The sequence below is a fragment of the Chrysemys picta genome, chromosome 1 (assembly GCF_011386835.1).
Source record: "Chrysemys picta bellii isolate R12L10 chromosome 1, ASM1138683v2, whole genome shotgun sequence".
In the NCBI taxonomy this organism is placed as follows: domain Eukaryota; kingdom Metazoa; phylum Chordata; order Testudines; family Emydidae; genus Chrysemys; species Chrysemys picta.
In genome coordinates this window covers 62,407,446-62,427,525 of record NC_088791.1, presented here as the reverse complement: position 1 = coordinate 62,427,525, position 20,080 = coordinate 62,407,446, and the positions used below count along the sequence as shown (strand labels likewise).

The window sequence follows — 20,080 nt, the reverse complement described above, 5'->3', positions numbered from 1 at the left end:
AAGCACAATTGTGTTTATAACTTTATCTGAACAAGTGGGTCTCTATTTTTGTTGAAAACGTTGCCCAAATGCATCTTTACACACTGTATTCATACTCTGACAACATCATGCACAATCACCAAAACATTAAAGGAAAAAACTTTCAATAAAAGGTAAACTGTTACTTTTTGGTGGAACAGGGATGGGTAAGGAGTTTAGACACATATTTAAAATATGAGGACGTTCCTTTACAGAAGTGTTTTGGATTAAAAAAGATTTAATGACCATTTATTCCAGGATGGTCGAAGATACTTTTAGTATATGGTAGCAAGCTAGTCAAAGAAGTGGGCAGTGGTGAGGATGAGTGGGGTAGCAGGGAATATTCCATCTATCAATGGCCAGTTTTGGAAAGGAAAGTTCTCTTGATAACATCACAGAAATGAAATTTTTTCAATACATAACATCTCCCCCTAAGACACTGGGCAAATGGAAGGAGCCCAGATTATTAAATGGCTTCATTTTGTACCTGCCAAAAATGGGAGAAGAGCTCTCATTATCTGCAATAGTTTAAAGACTTTATTTTGATATTGTTAAAAGTTCTGTCATTCAAGGCTTGCTTGACCATAGTTCTCTTTTTCCTCAGTTAACGAAAACTATAATAAAATTATATTTTAAAATAAGGAAAACGATAGCAGGAGACTTTCAGGAAAGAATGCTTAAGGTATAAATATCAGTGTAGTGGAGCCACCACTTATTATGCTTTTTGTGAAACATTTATCTTTGGGTGATGTATTTGCTGAAATGCTTCCATATCTAGATTAAAACACAGAAGTACTGACTTGCTAAGAATGAGAGATGGTCATTGCAAAAAAATAATAATAAAGTTGATGTCATCCATCCAGACTACTATCCTGTAAGACTGCATCCTCTCTGAAAGTAGTTTAGGAAAGAAGGGTGAAAATCAGCCCTAGGTAAGCTGGTGCAACTCTATTGACTTCAAAGAAATTGCACCTGCACTGGAAGTGGTTCATTTATTTTTTATTTTTATATAAAAGCTTACTTGAAGGTCAGTGAAAATTAAACTTTTGATCTATTTTTGATTTTCAAAGGAGGCAATTAACCTTTATAATTTGGTAAAAATGAATTTTCCAAGATATTAATAAATTTATGTCTCATTTGTGCTTTGAAGTACCGGTACCATTCTATAAGCTTTTTTCTCCTTTGAATCTTTTCTTGTAAGCTCATATTTTTCTCTTTTTCTAAAACAGCAGGAAGTTCTTCCCAGTTTTTAATAAAGATAAATGGAGCCCCCATGGTCTTTAGTAATTGCAGTGGAGCACTGTGGTATATAGATGAATTTCCACACTTGCCTGGTGTCATTACATCTTCTACAACAGGAACAGAGCCATATGAACAAGCTTCATAAATTCTATAGCATTCTGTATTTACGCCCACTGGGCACAATGTGAGATCACTCTGCAGCAATGCATCTTGATAGATTCTAAAACTTTCATTTGTTTCTTGAGGCTGCCACCTAGAAAAATAAAGAAGTTGAAAATTAACATTACTTTTTCCCTCCAAGGGTAGATGTATTACAATGAAAAATAGAAATCCGTGTTATAATTTTAGTATATATAAATGTTGCAGAGCTGCAAGGTTTGTAACAACAGATCTGAGAATCAGCAAGGTTTTATGTTTCAAGCCACATATTCCTAAATAATTTTTTTCAGGTATTTATAGAAAAGTTCACCTGTAAGCTATAAATGCTATAAGAACAGTTTTCAACTGAGGGCCTTTAAAGGAATCATTAATACTTCAAGCACCCAAAAAAAAAAATATATTTTTTAAATATTTTGTACTGGAAGCCCCTATCAATTTACTTCATAAGCTTCACTGGAAGGTTATTAAGTGGCTCAAAAATAGGCATATGGAGATAGAATGTTCTGACAGACTTTTTGAAGCAAGAATAATTCCCCCCCTCCAAAATATTTAAAATCAGCAGAGGGATTTACTGTTCAGAAATGAGAATGTAAGGCAGCAATTGTCAATCTCTTCAATTTGCTCAGATGGTCCGAGGTACTTTGTGTGACAGCACTCTAGGCCATAGATACTGTATAATCTCTCTCTAGTTACTATATTAGTCTCTCTCAAGTTCTTTTGTCCAAAATTTTCAGAAAAAGCATTACGTTGCCTCTAGTTTTATTAAATGCCTTTTAAAATTTATAATAAAGGTTTTTTAAACCTTCCATGAGAACAACTGTACAAACTAATTAAGAGTAGAATGAATTGGTTTGGTTTAATCATGATGAGAGTCCACCCCAGGGGTGGGCAAACTGCGGCCTGGGGGCCATATCTGGCCCTCAAGCGCCTGCTGGGGAGCGGGGTCCAGGGCTTGCCCCGCTCTGCGGCTCCACGTGGCTCCCAGAAGCAGCGGCATATCCCCTCTCCGGCTCCTATGCGTAGGGGGCTCCACATACTGCCCCTGCCCCAAGCGCTGCCCCCGCAGCTCCCGTTGGCCAGGAACCACGGCCAATGGGAGCTGCAGGGGCGGCACCTGCGGACAGGGCAGTGTGCGGAGCCCCCTGGCTGCCCCTACGCGTAGGAGCCAGAGGAGGGACATGCCGCTGCTTCTGGGAGCTGCTTGAGGTAAGCACCGCCTGGACCCTGCACCCCTGACCCCCTCTGGCATCCCAACCAGAGGTATTCTATTATCGTTTAACAGTGCGATTAATTTTTGTAATCACTTGACGGCTCTAGTTGCAATGTATAACTATCTCTAGCTGAGACTGCAATGAAGGCAGAACCAATAAAGGCACTCTATTTCGATGTCTATTTTCCAGTCTCTTCTTTGATATGGTCATCTTCTTTTCAGCACATTTCTCTGCCCATGTCTTTATTGGTTCTGCCTTCATTGCAGTCTCAGCTAGAGACTGCAATGAATACATTGCAACTAGGGCTGTCAAGTGATTAAAAAAATTAATCGCGCTATTAAACAATAATAGAATACCACTTTAAATATTTTTGGATGTTTTCTACATTTTCAAATACAAGTACTGTAGTGCAATCTCTTTATCATGAAAATTGAACTTACAAATGTAGAATTATGTACAAAAACTGCATTCAAAAATAAAACAACGTAAAATTGTAGAGCCTGCAAGTTCACTCAGTCCTACTTCTTGTTCAGCCAATCGCTCAGACAAACAAGTTTGTTTACATTTGCAGGAGACAATGCTGCCCGCATCTTGTTTACAGTGTCACCTGAAAGTGAGAACAGGTGTTCACATGGCACTGTTGTAGCCAGCGCTGCAAGATATTTATGTGCCAGATGCGCTAAAGATTCATATGTCCCTTCATGCTTCAACCACCGTTCCAGGGGACATGCGACCATGCTGATGACAGGTTCTGCTCGATAACAATCCAAAGCAGTGCAGACCGATGCATGTTCATTTTAATTATCTGAGACAGATGCCACCAGCAAAAGGTTGATTTTCTTTTTGGGTGGTTTGGGTTTTGTAGTTTCTGCATCGGAGTGTTGCTCTTTTAAGACTTCTGAAAGTATGCTTCACATCTTGTCCCTCTCAGATTTTGGAAGGCACTTCAGATTCTTAAACCTTGGGTTGAGTGCTGTAGCTATCTTTAGAAATCTCACATGGTACCTTCTTTGCGTTTTGTGAAATCTGCAGTGAAAGTGTTCTTAAAATGAACAACATGTGCTGGGTCATCATCTGAGACTGCTATAACATGAAATATATGGCAGAATGTGGGTAAAATAGCAGGGGACATACAATTCTCCCTCTAGGAGTTCAGTCACATATTTAATTAATGCATTCTTTTTTTAATGAGCATTATCAGCATGGAAACGTGTCCTTTGGAATGGTGGCGGAAGCATGAAAGGGCATACGAATGTTTAGCATATCTGGCACGTAAATACCTTGCAATGCCAGCTATAAAAGTGCCATGCAAATGCCTGTTCTCATGTTCTGGTGACACCGTAAATAAGAAGAGGGCAGCATTATCTCTTGTAAATGTAAACAAACTTGTTTGTCCTAGCAGTTGGCTGAACAAGAAGTAGGACTGAGTGGACTTGTAAGCTCTGAAGTTTTACATTGTTTTGTTTTTGAGTGCAGGTATATAATAAAAAAACCCTATATTTGTAACTTGCACTTTCACAACAAATAGATTACACTACAGTGCTTGAATGAGGTGAATTGAAAAATACTATTTCTTTTATTTATCATTTTTAGTGCAAATATTTGTAATAAAAATATACACTTTGATTTCAATTAGAACACAGACTACAATATATATGAAAATGCAGAAAAAACATCCAAAATATTTAATAAATTTCAATTGGTATTCTATTGTTTAACAGTGCAATTAAAACTGTGATTAATCGCGATTAATTTTTTTAAATCGCAATTAATTTTTTTTGTTAATGGCATAAGTTAACTGAAATTAATTGACAGTCTGAATTGCAACTTTGAAGACTTCTTCCTAGTTTTATATTCTTCCACCTATTCTAATAAATTAACCCATTTTAAAAAGGAGATTATTATTCATACACTAATATGGAAAACTGAAAACAATCAAAATATAATTTTTCACATTAAAAATACTCTTAGTATTATTTATATTTTAAAGGGAGTAAGTATTCCATTAAGGGTGACAGAACTGGCACCTTAATCTACAGTCCTATTTGAACCCTGAAAATCTCTGTGTTAAGAGTATCCTTTTTGTAAACCTATATGGCTTATATATGTTAATTCTAAAATGGCCTGTGGGTTTAATTCTAAAATCTGAAATTCAAAAAAGAAAATAATTCTTTTTCAGATGGTATCAAGTGATCAAACGTAATCCCTCAATTGCCTCGACAGCCATGTCACTCCTTCCTGCAGTCCACCCTTTCTCCTTTTAGGAGCTGTACAAAACTTTATTATGAGTTTAAATAATCGATGAAAGACAGTTTAGATTTTTTAAAAGCATCTCCTCCTCTTTAAGGGAATACCTATTGAATCCTGCCAAGGTTTAAGGTAGAAGTTGTTAAAAGCAAATTAAAAAGAACCATTAGAACTTATTTCAGTTAGTCAGAAGATCCGTTCTACCTCCTGAAGACACGAAATAAACTATATTGTTTAGCTGAAGCCAGCATCTTTATACGCGGTTGATGACATAAAGCTCTGGTTTCATGTCTCCCTCTTCTGGTAGGTGGATAATATCCACAGGATGTATGACACAGATTTTGAATACCCACTGCCACTTCCACCAAAACAGGTATGTGTGAGAGGAAACAGGACTGGCTGTATTATGTTAGATATTTTTTTTCAAACTATTTCAAGTCACAGCCACAATGTAAAGTACTGCAGCACACAAGGTGATAAGGCATCCAAGATCTGTATGAAAATCTCAGCTCAGCAAGGTTTTCATTGTTTTAAGTTTGACCATTGTCATTATTTATACTATTTTATTTATAACATATTTTAAAAGAGATGACCTAGGTCATCAATGATCTAGGCAAGGGGCTTTGAATAATTCAGCTACCAAACTATACAGTTACAAAGTAAATCAGAGCTCTTACTGTTCTCTGGCTGCAATCCAACAGAGTTTATCAAGCCCGTCTTGTTTCAAAACTTCCATTAGGTTCTCCCTAGATGAATTCTTATACACCGTTCCTAAAAAGTTACATAGATATGATCTTGGAGAACGTAGCATTGACCAGTTGGGCTCTACGATGGGGAAATTCCTATATCTGTAACAACAATGCATACATTAGATGAAAATATTTTTATGTCAAAGGAAAAAGATGGGTCTTTGCACCATTTCATGTTTATGTAGCAGATTTTAAGAACTGAAATAGCTTTGTAATCAGTTCCAATATTTAACTACTGACTGAATTTAAAAAAACAAAGATAGCCAAACACTGATGGATAATATTTATCATTATCCCTTTGGTTTTAGATGAGCATTCTGTAGCATGTGTACATAATTCCACTTGGTGCTGACAAAAAGAAGTTAGGGATCTTCTAGGGCGTGAATCAGACAAAAACATTCTGTTTCAATAGCAGCTGTTCTCAATACCACCACTTATTTTGGCTGAAGTTGCTGGGTTAGTGGTTCCTTGGGAGTTGACATCTCAGTTATTTGAATCAGCTGAAAGTGTATGCTGTAAAAACCATGCCATTGGTATACTGCCAAATGAAAACTCAACTTGGTCCCTACAACCTGTGCATCTTCACCAATTTAATCTGTGAATTACACTTAAAGTTACTGATTTTAGTCATAACAGCACCAATGGTTCAGCTAAAGGGCTGGCAGAGTCATTTTCATTATCTAGATCTAATTTACCACACTTTTGTATGTTAGTATTAAATTACATGTCCCTCTTACAACTGTCACATTCTCAAAATTAGCTATGATTTTCTTTCTAACTTTGTTATTTTTAGAGAGTGGGTCAATAATACTGCTAGTTTCCCTTCTATTTCTATATTCTTTCTATATTATTACAGTAAGGAAACAATTTGGAAAAAAACATACATTGATCACAAAATTCTCCTAGTTTCAAAACAAGCCTTTAGTCTTACTCCTGGGGGAATTCTGTGCCACTGCACGTGCACAGAATTCATGTCCCCCACAGATTTCTTTGCTTCCCCAGAGAAAAATGACTTTCTGATGGGGGAAGCAAAGGGAAGCCACAAGAGCAGTCATATGACCCTCCCCAGCAATATGTTTTAGGTGCCCAGGGCAGCCAGCAGAGAGCTAAATCACTGTGGGGCAGGGGGCGGGACTGGGGAAGACCCGGCTGGTGGATCCTACCCTGCCCTGGGCTCAACTGCAAGTCCCGGCTGGGTCAGACCCACCCTCAGAGTCCCATTACTGTTGCACCCATACCCCCCTTCCCCCCAACAAGCCTCTGTGCATTCAGATCCCCCCACACACCTGGATCCCCCACTGAGCAGCCTCACCCAGACTGACCCAAACATAACCCTCTCAACCCACACCTTGATCCCCCCACACTGAGCCCCTCCACACTTGGATCTTGCCAGGCTAAGCCTGCCTGCCCACACCTGGCATGGAAGGGCAGGGCCATAGGGTGTTTCTGGGGGCAGGCCTGGTCCTTGCTCTGTGTCAGATTTGGGTGCAGCCTCACCGCTGGGTCCATGTCCCAGGGGAGAGCTGCACAGTGATCTCCCTGCTCTGTCTAGCCAGTGGCCTGTGCTCCCCAATGCCAGGCTGGAGTCTCCACATTTATTTGACAAACAACATTTGCAGAATTTTAAAATACTGTGTGCAGAATTTTTAATTTTTTGGCGCAGAATGCCCTCAGGAGTACTTTAGTCCATCCTCACTTTCCTTGGCTTCTCCACTGCCTTTGGTACTGTTGATCATACGCTCCCCTTCTGAACATCTTATTCCCCACCCCCACCTGGGGCTTTCATGACTCTGTCCTTTCCTGGTTCCCCTGCTATTTCTTTGGGCAGTAATTCAGCACTTCTTTCAGAGGTTCTCTCTCTTCCTTGCCCTTGTTTCTCTCTGTAGGTTACCTACCAGACTTTGTACTTGTTTCTTTCCACTTCTCTCTGTCACTCCCTCACCCACTCTTCATTTGGGTAATTGCATCCATTTACATGGCTTTAACTTCCACTTTTACATAAATGCCTGCAAATCTACCTTTCCACTTCTGACCTCTCCCTCTTTTTCTCACCCCCTTACCCCTGCATCCCAACTACCTCTAGGGCATTTCCTCCTAGTTGTCTCATTATCATCTTAACATGTTCAAAACTGAATATATCTTTCCTTACAAACACTGATTCTTTGCCACTGTGGAGGCTTCATGTTTACTTTCTGTCAATGGCATCCTGAGCAAATTTCCTTTGGTTTCAATAAAAACATGTTTTCTAATGGCCAGCATTGCAAATTCAACATGGATCTGAAAATTAAGCTTTCTGGCTTGCATTATTACCATTGATAATAGAGATTCTGCAGTTGGAATAATTCTGTTAAGACAGGAGTAAGACAGGAAAGAATGAAGATAACTCTCCCATAGCTGTATCCACTCTACAACACTAACAGGATAAAAATGTAGTAAACATTTATCCTAAGGAGGGATAGCTGAGTAGTTTGAGTATTGGCCTGCTAAACCCAGGGTTGTGAGTTCAATCCTTGAGGGGGCCACTTAGGGATCTGGGGAAAAATCAGTACTTGGTCCTGCTAGTGAAGGCAGGGGGCTGGACTCGATGACCTTTCAAGGTCCCTTCCAGTTCTAGGAGATAGGATATCTCCATTATTTATTTATTTATTTATTTTACTATGATCCCAGAGTTTACCAATTACAAAATTCAAGGGGTATAAAATCAAATCCCAGTTTATTAGCCACAAGAGAAAGAAACACTACCCTCAATGCCCCACCTACCTCCCCCCAGGGGGAAAAAAAAAAAAAGTACTCTCAATACGTCCAAACTGGATTCCCTTATTAGGCCCCAGGCCACTTACTGAAGTTCCTCCAACTCTTTCCTGCAGCAGAGCTTTCCATAGACTGACTTCCCTCTGAAAAATCTCTTCTTTTTACCCTGGATAAGGGTCCCAGCCTGCCCTCATCTTAAAGAGAGAGTAATCCACCACACTTACTTTTTGCCACTAAATTCTAGTCTAGGCTATTCTGGTTCTTATTATGTGTTCAGAATGCCTTTCAGAGTGAAAAAACATACAAGATGACTTATATTGGCATATTAACGTTTCTTTGCTAGTCCTCTCCCAGCCCAACTGTGGGAAGCTATATCATTTTTAATGTTGTTTAATCCTAATGTAAATGTTAATAGTTAGTAATGTCAGCAGATATGGCAAATTTGACTGAACAGTCACAAGAAGCAAATTATTGAATTAATACGGTACCCCTTGAACACACTAACCTTTTAAAACATAGCTGTACTTTAACTTCTGAATTACCTTTTGCCTTTAAAATTTCTGAAGCCTAATTTAGATAGTCAAAACCAGCAGCATGAACCAAAGCCAAGTTCCACAGTTTGCTTAACAGTTTTAGACAGCAGAAATTGTATACAATTTTTTAAATATAAAATGTTTCAGACATAATGTTACAGATATAACTGCTAAAAACAATAGGCATGTACAGTTCATGCATAACTGATTCCTTAAGTGTAATTTGTTTATGTTTAACACTTACGTAGCTACTCCTAAAGGCCACTGGAAAATATCTTCTTCGTTTACCCAGGTACTGTCGTATACTACAAAAAGTAGTTCCACAAATCCTCCGTGTCTTTTCAGGTATGGGTGAATCCATTCATTGTTACACTGTTCACTTCCAAGCAGCACAATGGCAACATGCCTCAGCTTGCGAGTTTGTATTAAAGTTTGTGCATAATGCAACCACTGAGTGGCGTAAGTGATCTTTGCTTCCTCTCTTCCATTCAGAACTAGAACCACATTATCAGCTTCTACTGAAAAGTATCCTGGGACTACGGCTGGACCAGTGATGAAACTGTGAATAATAAAACACAAACACTTGACATCTTCTGAGATATGTTACCAACTTGTATGCATATTCTGTTCACTGCATTGCAAACAATCTGCCTGCAGTGTTTAGAGATTTTGTCTCTTCATTAAAACAGACATTATGTACTGCAAAGTACCTTTGCTATTGTGACAAATTTCAGATGTACAGAGTCTAAAATGACAATTTAAACTTCAGTAAAGCTCACACTGGCCTTTTACCTGAACAATAAAGAGATTAAAAATTAACTGCAAACACGGTATATTTGCAGGATCAGAACCCAAGTATTTACGGACATGTTTAACTTCACATGTGTGTGTTGTCCCATTTACTTCAATGAGACTACACACATGCATAGGTGTTTGCAAGGTCAGGCCTTTGGATGGTTAAACGATGGTGAAGTGCAGTATCTGTTTAGTATTCAAATATTGAAAATTCTTGAAAATCTGAATGAACTCATTGAAACCAGACAGAATCCCTAGAATAATTAGTTAGAGTATGCTTTGTCATCTGTGAAATGGATCATAAACTTTTATTCTTTTCAAAAACAACAGAATACAAAATACCACCATAGGGACTGAAAACCTTCAGTTTCATGTGAGAAATGAGAAATCTGTAGTACTGTATTATGACAGACACTAGTATGAAAAGAAGGATGGTCCAACGGTTAGGTCACTAGCTTGGGACTCAGGAGACCAATGTTCAATTCTCTGCTCTATTACAGACCTCCTATGTGACCTTCATCTCTGTGCTTCATTTGCCTACCTGTAAAATGGGCATAATAGCACTTTTCTAATGGGAAGGGGGATTGTGAAGATACATACAATCATAAATTTTGAGGTGCTCAGTTACTACAGTAATGGGGATCATTACAGTGCCTAAACAGATACTGCACTTCACCTTCGTTTAACCATCCAAAGGCCTGACCTTGCAAACACCTATGCATGTGAGCAGGTGTTTGCAAGGTCTGATGAAGTGGGCATTTACCCACAAAAGCTTATGCTGCAATACTTCTGTTAGTCTTAAAAGTGCCACAGGACCATCTGTTGCTTTTTACAGATTCAGACTAACACGGCTACCCCCTCATACCTATGCATGTGTGTAGTCTCATTGAAGTAAATGGGACAACACACATATGTGAAGTTAAACATGTCTGTAAATACTTGGGTTCTGATCCTGCAAACAATCTGGAAAGCAATTCAGCGTTAATGTTTTAAAAATTCCCTGAGCGTAACGTAGAACTGGGAAGGTGGGTTATTCTTAAAGTCAAATCTGACTGTGTTCTCCAAAGTGTTTTTTTTTTTTTTTAAATTTACATTTGAAAGTTCTAGGGAGGTTAAATTATTCCTCTAAAAATTTTTGAGGTAGATATATCATGTCCTGTTATGCCACCATATTCTGCATCAATGAGAACAAAGAAATACCCTGAGTTTATTTACATGCCCATTTTAACTGGTATTTTGGCAATTATGTCTTTAGAGTTAATACTTTTAAAAAATACCCATATAAAAAGGTCTCAGTGCCCCACCAATAATTAACAATAGCAAGACGCCCCACACACACACTCCCAGCAGCCTACAGACTATAATAATAATGCACAAAAACTCCATTAGCAAGCAACATTAAATAGTCAAATACAGATAACAATTTACTTCAGCCAGCCAATAAATAAAAATGAAAAAACCTCTGCATTCCCACATCACACCTAACAACATATCCTCATCCTTCCCCACAAAATCCTATCAAACAAGCGGATTTTGTATTGTGACTGGAAGTCATGAAGTTTGGGCTATTTCGGATTAAGGAAAAACAAATTAATCATAGATAGAAGGAGAGAATTCACATTTTTATACTTGATGTAATAGATTATAACTAACCTATCCAATTTTTAATTTCTGCTGTATTGGTACTTTCACTTTTTAACTCTGTATTTTGAAAGTATCTAAAATGTGAATAGATTTTGCTTAAAATGGAGACTTAGCAAACTCTTCTCCTCTAAAGAGGTTAGGATAATCTGGTTGCACCCAGAAGACAGCCTATTTAAATGCCAGTAAAGAAGTCCTTTCACCCAATGAGATACACATTAAGAAACTTTTTGTTAAGTATTATTCACCTGAAACTGACAGATAATTTAAAGAAGAAAATGTTTTTAACCAGTCAAGATTCTAAAAACCCATCCATAAGTGTAGCAAAATATTTCTTATCACTAGTTAAAGTCAAGTCTTGACAAATATTCTCTTGTTCACACCAAATAGGAAACTTTTCTGGGAGACTGAAATTAGTTTATACTGATTCTAAGTTTTGGTTTTTAAAAAAGATTCTATTCATGAAAAGAAAACCTTCCAAACTTCCATTCCATTCAAAGATAAAAGGATGCAGTGCTGTCTGCCTGAGTCTGCAGATGGACAGCTCATGTACTGCTACTCAGAGCTTTCTCAAAGTGCACTGGCATCACTCAGAAGGCATTCAGCCACTTGCAGGATCAGGCTCCAAAATGCATACTTTGTACTGAAGAGTTTTCTCTTTCCTTAGAGTCATACAAAAGCCATTCTGAGCATTAAAAGGCTTAAACAAACCACCATCATTACACTACTGAAAAGCACTAAGGGTCATACTTTGTAAACTGACTATTCTAAACAAAGTGCAATAGTAGGTTAGACAAGTCAAACTTAAGGTGTAATTTAAAAAAAAATCTTATATGATACTACTTGGAAGGATGGCATTTTATGATTCACAATGAATCCATTTACCCTGAACTTGCTATTTCTGGCAATTCTATAGATTGGGTTAAAGCAAAGTACAACTACAGTATGAGCACACAAATTCTAAAGAGAACCTTACTTTAAAAAATATTTTTGAAAAACAGCAAGAGTGTCCCAAACCAAGTTTACTAATTTTATAATAAAAAGATGCTGCAAAAGAGCAAAACTACTCACTTCCATGAAAACACCATTATCCTGATGTTCTATTTTATGTATATGTTTAGGATAGTTTAACAGTTTTAAACACTTATGTGCCAGATGAAGAATGCTGTTACATTTTACTATACAAAACTTGACACACTGCCTTTATTATTCTGCCTTGCCTTTATTATATTCGGCAGTAATGCAAGGAACGGCTTGTATCCTGTAAGACATTGGCTTCAGCAGTTAGCATGATGCTTGAAGTCTATGAACTTTGGCACAGATAAACGGCCCAACAGTAACCACTATGTTTTGGGGAACCGGAAGTAGAGTGTAAGGGAGAATTTTGTCCATAATGACATCAGCCAACCACAGAAACATGCACTAACACCAGCTTTTGGAAAGTTTTGGAAAGAACATCCAGCCATACGAGTGCCATAGCAATGAACTGATGTATAGGACAATGAGTTCAAATCATTAATATACTGACCTATAGAAGGAGGACACCTCAAAACTAGTAGATTGAGGAAAAACAATAAGAGGGGAAATACCCCTACTGAATATGCATTACACGTAGCGGTGTCAGCGTAACGTATTATAAAAGTTACATCCCAGCCTGTGGGCAGTAGGAGAGAGAGATGTATCCCTTGGGAGATGCCAGAATGATGGCTACTGGTGAAGATGAGGAAGGCGATGGGGATGAGGAATATAATTGCTAATATTTCAGGTTGTTCTGCAAGGGATGGTGTGAATATGATGTGCAGATGTACTTTCTGTATTATTTCTATCTACCTTACTGAGCTGGAGTGTTTGTGACTGTGCATTTTTAAAATAGACAAATGCAAAGTCATACATTTAGGAACAAAGAATGTACATCACACTTACAAGATGAGGGAGCTGTATTTTGGAAAGCAGTGACTCTGAAAGTGACCTAAAGGTCATGATGGTCAACTGAACATGAGCTCTGGGGGCTAAGAGGGCAAAAATGATCCTTGGGCGGATAAGCCAGGGAATATCAAGTAGAGGCAGGGAGACGATATTACCACCGCATCTAGCATTAGTGAGACCATTTTTGGAACATTGTGTCCAGTTCTTGTGTCCACCTTTAAAGGGTTCAGAAAAGAGTAACAAGAGTTGTGAGACCAAAGAAGTTCAATCCATTTAGTTTAACCAAGAGAAGATTAAGCAGTGACTTGATCAAAGTCTTTGAGTACCTAGGTGGGAAGAGATTTTTGATAGCAAGAGCCAAGGGCTGGAAGCTGATGCTAGACAAATTCAGACTAGAAATAAGGCATAATTAATTAAAAGTGATGATTAACCACTGGAATAACTTACTTAGAACATGGTGTATCTGTTTTCACTTAGATTGGATGTTTCTGTGAAATATATGCTTTTGCTTAGTTATGGGCTTGATGTAGAAATTACAGGGTGAGGTCACATGACCTGTGTTATAGGGGAGATCAGACTTTATGATCATAATGGTTCTTTCTGGCCTTATGAAATTATTAATATCACTTCTACAAAGATGACTAGTGTAAAATTAGGCCTGGTGAATTTCTCATGTGGATCATCAGGTGTTTATTTCAACCTGTATATATGACTTTATTTAAAAAAGCGACACGGTCATATTCTGTAATGAAAAAAACAACAACCAAAAAACTGATGAATTTCACCCTGTGAGACTGTACCTCAGATCAAAGGGTCCATGCAAGGCTCTGAACATCACTTAAGCTCTTAAATGGGGGCTTAAGTGGTGCACAGGTCCTTGTGCAGATGAATAAGGTTGTAGAGACTAGAACTGTAATCTGTAGGCAGGAAGAGTGGCCACAGAAGAGGGTAACTCCAACCTTGCCAGCTTCCACTGAGTTCTTTGCACAAAGCCTAATTTTTCTGACTTTAAGCAGTGATGGGCAATAGGATTAAAATGTAATTTCTAGAAATTACAAGAACAAATTAAACATCAAACTGTCATACAGAACGTATTTAATACAAGGTCTGAAATTAAGTATGGCAATAAATATGTTCATGGTTGGTCAGAATGAATCACCAAAACAAGCATTATTGTTATACCATTTCCCTTTATACATATTAAAATATTTACAATTGTTGGAGTGGGAGGGATAAATTATACAACTGGCCACCTTTTCCTACAGTGTTTATGTTTTCAACACAGAGACTGCTAAAGTCAACACAAGAGAAGGTCAATGTCATGCAACTGGTACCTGAAATGTGTTTTTCCTCCCTTTATGCTTCCTTCTCTCCACTGAGCAGTCACATCAGCAGGTTCAAGCAGACCTTCAAGAATATGTTGCCAGAGGTAAAGACCTACATAAATAATGAAGAGCGGCTGGAGTACTTGGTGCATACATGGCATCTCCTGTCTACTGTAAAAATCATACCAAAAGGAATGTTTCAGGAACTGTGTGGCAATGATAGTGGGATGTGGATGTCAAATTTTCCTATTTAACATGGATTGGTTGCTCCACCCCCCCATAATAAACAAACCCACCCTCACTCTTTGGAATTAGAAAGGGAGGATTTTCTACATCAGGCAGTTTGGGCAGTTATTTGGGCAGTTATTTTTTAAATTGTAGGCAGTGTCCTGTTAACGGCTGGACAGGAAAACAAAAAATGACTGTGTAAGTATATTTGTTAAAATGTTAAGCATTATCAGCCTTAAGACAAGTACACTTGTCACAGGGTGACTGGCCCCGTTAAGAGGCAAAGGGGTCCAGTGCACCTGGACTGACTACCTGCTGCCTCGTTGGGCTTAAGGGAAAGCATCTGGACCCTATAAAGGCAGACACAGCTGGCGGGGGGGGGGGGAGACAGTTGGCAGATGCCTGAAGACACTACAGGGAATGAGAAGGCTCCTGCAGGGTCCTGATTCAGGAGGGAAACAGACCCTCCAGGAGGAGGTGGTGGGCCAGCTGAAACTGGAATGCAGACTTAAGTTTGAGTTCTATTTTGAAAGAATAAATAAATTGGCACCCTGAAAGTGAATGCTTTGAATTTGGACTGTTGTCTTTTTAAGGGGCCCTGAGTGAAGGGGAAACTGAGGCAGGCCTCAGCAGAGCCACAGTTGGCAAGGAGGGGGCACTATAGTGTAGTCATGCCCAATGACAGCACCGTTTGAAGTTACGAGAGAGAGGTGAAGTTTCTCCCCTGGAAACATGGAATATTTTTACAATGGAAAAATACCCACGTATAGTATGTCAATGAATACAAAAGACCACCATAAAAAACCCCATCTAAAGATGGTATTGTTACAGTTTCAATGAAAACTCCTCCAAAAGTTCCATTCACATTCTAAGACGGTCAAGGTTCTTGGAGTTTTATGGATAGAGGAAATGCAATACCTTCTAAAATGGAGCAACTTTCAGGTGAATTGCTAGCAGTGCCAAGAAAAGGGTGTTCACTTTTAGATAATTAAAGCCCCAGTCCTGCAAACAGTTACATGCATCAGTTCAATATGAGCCCTAAAGTATTTTAAGTTACATATGGGAAGGTTCTAGATGAGTTGCTGTGTCCAGGGCAATATTAACCTATCAGTAGGCCCTGGCCTAGGCAAACATACACTTTGCCCAGCCTAATGCAGAGGGGAGGTCTTGGAGGGCAGAGGAGACTAAGCCCACACAACACTCACGCCGAAGCAGCAGCTCCTGTCCCGTAGGGCAGGCATTCTGGGTGTTAGGAGATGGCACATGGATCCATAGTTCTACTCAGATCCTACCAGCCCATGCAGACCTCACCCAGCCCTGTGGGACAGGAGCCATTGCTGAAGGGTGAGCAGGGGCAGGCTCACTTTCCAACTCTCCCCACTTCCCTGGCCTCCCCTCTGCACTGAGCAGGGATTAGGGCTGCAGTACTAGGGCAGAAGGTAGTGCATATATGTAATGGTGGGTCACAAAAGAAAAGAAAAGAAAAGAAAAGAAAAGAAAAGAGACAATGTAGTTGGTGAGTCTTCTTAGTAAAAAGTTTGGGAAGGGAACAAATCTGCACAACCCGCATACTGTTTCTTTCTCTCAACTTCTGATCTAGAAGTCAGCATGAAAAAGTATTCACCAGGACTCTTCAGTTTTTTGAATCACACTATGTGCTCTGGAATGAACAACGCAACACTACACAATTTGCTTAGGATAATCCAGCAAAGAGAGTCCCTGACAACAGTACAGGATAAGCAAATGAACAAAGTATGCCAAAGAACTGAAGTTTGTTCTCATTGTGTTGTTTATACAGTTCTGAAAAATAAATACTTATCACTTATACCAGGCCTTCCATCCAAAGATAGCACAGTACTTTAAACAGGTAAGCAAACACTTTTATACTCATCTTTACAGAAAGGAAAAGGGAGACACAGAAAGGTTAAGGGACTTGCCATGGTCACTTAGCAGTATTAAACAAATTAATCACAAATGCTTACCAATGGCTGCTTTACCCCAGATCTGCACTTTAAGGTCTGTTTGTTCTTGTTGGGATTTCAAATTTTTTAACATTTGAAGATTAGTTTCATATCTCTGCTGTGAAGCAATCTGCTCATTTTTTTCATCTCCTTCCCAAGGATTCCATTCTTCATTTCCCAAAGATGAGCGTTCTATGTTTAAAAGACACACATTTTGCATTAACAACCTTAGGTCTACAAGTCTACTCCTAATTGTTACAGAAATAACAGGTCTCATTTTAGTAGATGTTTTAAGGTACTGTCCACACAAGGCTGTTTTCAAAACACACTTATGCCCAACCATGGCTACAGCATAGCTTGCATCTGTGCTCATTGGGCTAGTCTACAGTGACAAAAATTAGACTTCTAATTCCCCACAGGTAGCAATAGTGGAAGCTTTAGTGTAGAAAGGGGTCAGGTCTGCCTGCGCAGCATTGGGGCCTATGTTTGTACAGCACCTAGCACAATGCTATCCTGAGCCCTACTGGGTATCTATGGTGCTACCACAATAAATAGTGAATTTTTTAATCCAGGGCATGAGGAATTTTCTTTGTGGAAGTTCCTATAAGCAGCTCCTGCAATGAAAGATTGAAAGGGGGGAGGAGGGGAGATAGCGGGGGGAGACGAAACAACCAAGAGAGACCTGTAATTTTCCATATTATAGTAACTATATTTAAGACTCAGGAAATATGCATTTTCCAGCCAGGTGACTCATGTGCATAAAGTTACGTCTCACTGGTGACAAAATACAAAGAATCTATCACCAAAGTTAGGGGAGTGACTAGCTCTAGAAGCCAGGCCTGTATTTAATCTTCTGAATTGATAGCTAGATTAAGAACAACTGCTACTACAGTAAAACCTCACATATTCAGAACAAATTAGCTCTAAAAGGAGAAAGTTTCAGAACAAACCAGCACCATGGATCATGTACATGCCATCAAAGAAGTGGACCCTATCAACAAAAGCTTCATTGTGCTGCTGGCATTACTGACATTTACTGCTAAAGAGCTAATTCTTCCAAGCACAGACATAAACACACACCGATTTTTTGGGGCAGGGGCCTCTCACTAGCAGTTGAAACACGTAGACGCCACGGCCAGGCGCCTCACCTCAGACCGTATGAGTGGCTACTAGCTAACCCCCACCAACCCAAAAGGCTTAGCTGGCTGCCCACTTCTCCAGCTTGCTACATAAGCGACACCTCTTGCCGCCGCCGGGTGGGAGCAAAGCTTCCCCTCAACCCCTCTGTATGAAAGCGCAATCGCCAGGAGCCTCCCTGAGGCTTGCCCCGCCCGCACTGGGCATTAGCTACCCGGTCACCGGCATCTCGGGCGCTAGGCTCGGCACTCGGGGGGGATATTTCACAGGGCAGGAGCCAAAGGGGCCGGACGGGACCGCAGTGTCCCCTCACACTCCCCCCTTGCTGGACAGCAGCAGCTGGCGCCCAGCGCGGACCCCGTTCACTCCCCGGGCTCGCGTGACAGCGCAGCCGCCGGCCGGGCCCCTCCGCCGCGTTACCTCTGCCGAGCCGCGGCGGCCGGGGGCCGCCCCGGGAGGCGGACGACCGCCGCGGCCGCAGGAAGACGCTGTAGGCGGCGTAGAGGGAGAAGAGCAAGTAGGCGGCCAGCAGCGCGGAGCAGAGCCGCTTCCGCGTAGCCCGCATCCTGCTGCAGCCTGCAGGCCGCGCGCCGGGGCTGGCCCGGGCCCGCCTCCCGTCCCGTCACGCGCCAGCGGGGGGCTGCTGCTGTGGCGGCCCCCGGCTGCTTGGAGGCGGGCGGGGAAGGGTAGCGCCGGGCCGGAATTGGTCCAGCCAGATGCGGGACCGCCACCCCGGTGCAGTGCCCCCGCAAAACCCGGGCCCGACGCTTGGGGCGCTGCCCCTCCCCAACAGAGGACAAGCTCCTGCTGCACAAAGCCACGGCAGGTGCATCCCGGCTCAAGAGCCAGACCCTGGCTGCTCGTGGCAGCTTTGGGCCATTTGAATTGTACAACGCAGAAAGCAAGGGGAGCCACTTCTGCTTGCCTGGGAAACTCTGACACACCCTGGTACAAAACCCCTGGAAAAACACATCTGGCTCCTGGTACCTGGATCTTGCTGGATCCTGGTATATTCTGGCCCCAACCACCACCATCTACAACAGGGGTCGGCAACCTTTCAGAAGTGGTGTGCCGAGTCTTCATTTATTCACTTTAATTTAAGGTTTTGTGTGCCAGTAATACGTTTTAACGTTTTTTAGAAGGTCTCTCTCTAAGATTATATTATATAACTAAACTATTGTATGTAAACAAGGTTTTTAAAATGTTTAGGAATTTCATTTAAAATGAAATTAAAATGCAGATCTTATCAGTTTAGTGCAGTGGTTCTTAACCTGGGGTGCACCCACCCCCTGGGGGTGCGAGACATTCAAGATTTTTTTAGAAGTTGGGGGCAGCTGCAGAGCCCTGGCTGGTCTCCAGATTTGCTCCAACATGGATGGGTGTCAACGTATTGTACAATCTATATTCATTGAATACATCTTTAATATATACAGTATGTACAGATACATTGATATCACAACCCATTAACTGTATGACCTTACATATACATAAATTCCCTATTCCTGAATTAGTAACTTTATACAAATTATTAACTAAGAAATATGGAGATAAACTCCGGATACAAAAACAATCAGAATCCACTTATACTATGGCAGAGGCTCTACTGAGGGAATGGTGAAACACTTCATAGGAGCAAGTTCTCTCTACAGGGTCTAGGCAAGTGGAATCCTCCTCCCACACTTGGGTAGTGCAGGTATATCCCAGGTTGGGTTGATGGACGCATGCTTGCAGATTTATAGGGACGTACGAATTATTAGCGTTAATATGTACCCATTTATGTTCTTCTATAGGGACTAGTAGGGACTGGTTAGCATATATCCCCAAAGCAACAAGAGGATATATGGTTTCTTGATTAGCTGATTTTAAAGTAAGAATCAAGGCCATGATCGTATCGTTGTGCTGGAAGTAAGTGAACGTTAATAATTGGCACTGTTGGTGATGTATTTTCTCAAAATCATTGGCATCCTCGTAGATGATTTTTTTTCAATTCTAAAGGTAGCTGCTGGTTAAAACCATCTCTGATGATAGCTTTAGCTACCGTTATCAACCATTGCTGAGCTTCTACACATGCTAGGGCTTCTGAAATATTAGATTGGAGAATATCCAATGCTCCCATTATTCGCAGGTGGTCTTGCTCTTGAATTTTAAGCCAATACG

The 20,080-nt window shown here is 40.4% G+C and overlaps 1 protein-coding gene and 1 long non-coding RNA gene across 5 annotated transcripts in view; one reads left to right on the top strand and one right to left on the bottom strand.

Moving 5' to 3' along the window:
• LOC135973723 (uncharacterized) overlaps positions 1-5,251 on the top strand; it is a 36,620-nt gene extending 31,369 nt beyond the window's left edge. The window contains exon 3 of the long non-coding RNA XR_010590689.1: positions 5,185-5,251. This is a non-coding gene — a long non-coding RNA (uncharacterized LOC135973723). The remainder of the gene's footprint in view (positions 1-5,184) is intronic.
• RXYLT1 (ribitol xylosyltransferase 1) lies at positions 1,002-18,683 on the bottom strand. Of its 4 annotated transcripts, none has more exons than XM_065558090.1 (6): positions 18,281-18,683; positions 16,808-16,978; positions 14,607-14,709; positions 9,155-9,469; positions 5,555-5,725; positions 1,002-1,513 (listed from the first exon to the last, which is right to left on the bottom strand). In XM_065558090.1, the coding sequence occupies exons 1-6, from the start codon at positions 18,486-18,488 to the stop codon at positions 1,096-1,098; spliced, it is 1,386 nt and encodes a 461-aa protein (XP_065414162.1). In that variant the 5' UTR covers positions 18,489-18,683; the 3' UTR covers positions 1,002-1,095. The 4 variants fall into 4 exon arrangements, with proteins under 4 accessions (XP_065414162.1, XP_005303234.1, XP_065414163.1 ...); XM_005303177.5 differs by having other exon boundaries at positions 18,344-18,681; XM_065558091.1 differs by lacking the exon at positions 18,281-18,683 and adding an exon at positions 17,867-18,211.
• Between the last annotated feature and the right edge of the window lie 1,397 nt (positions 18,684-20,080).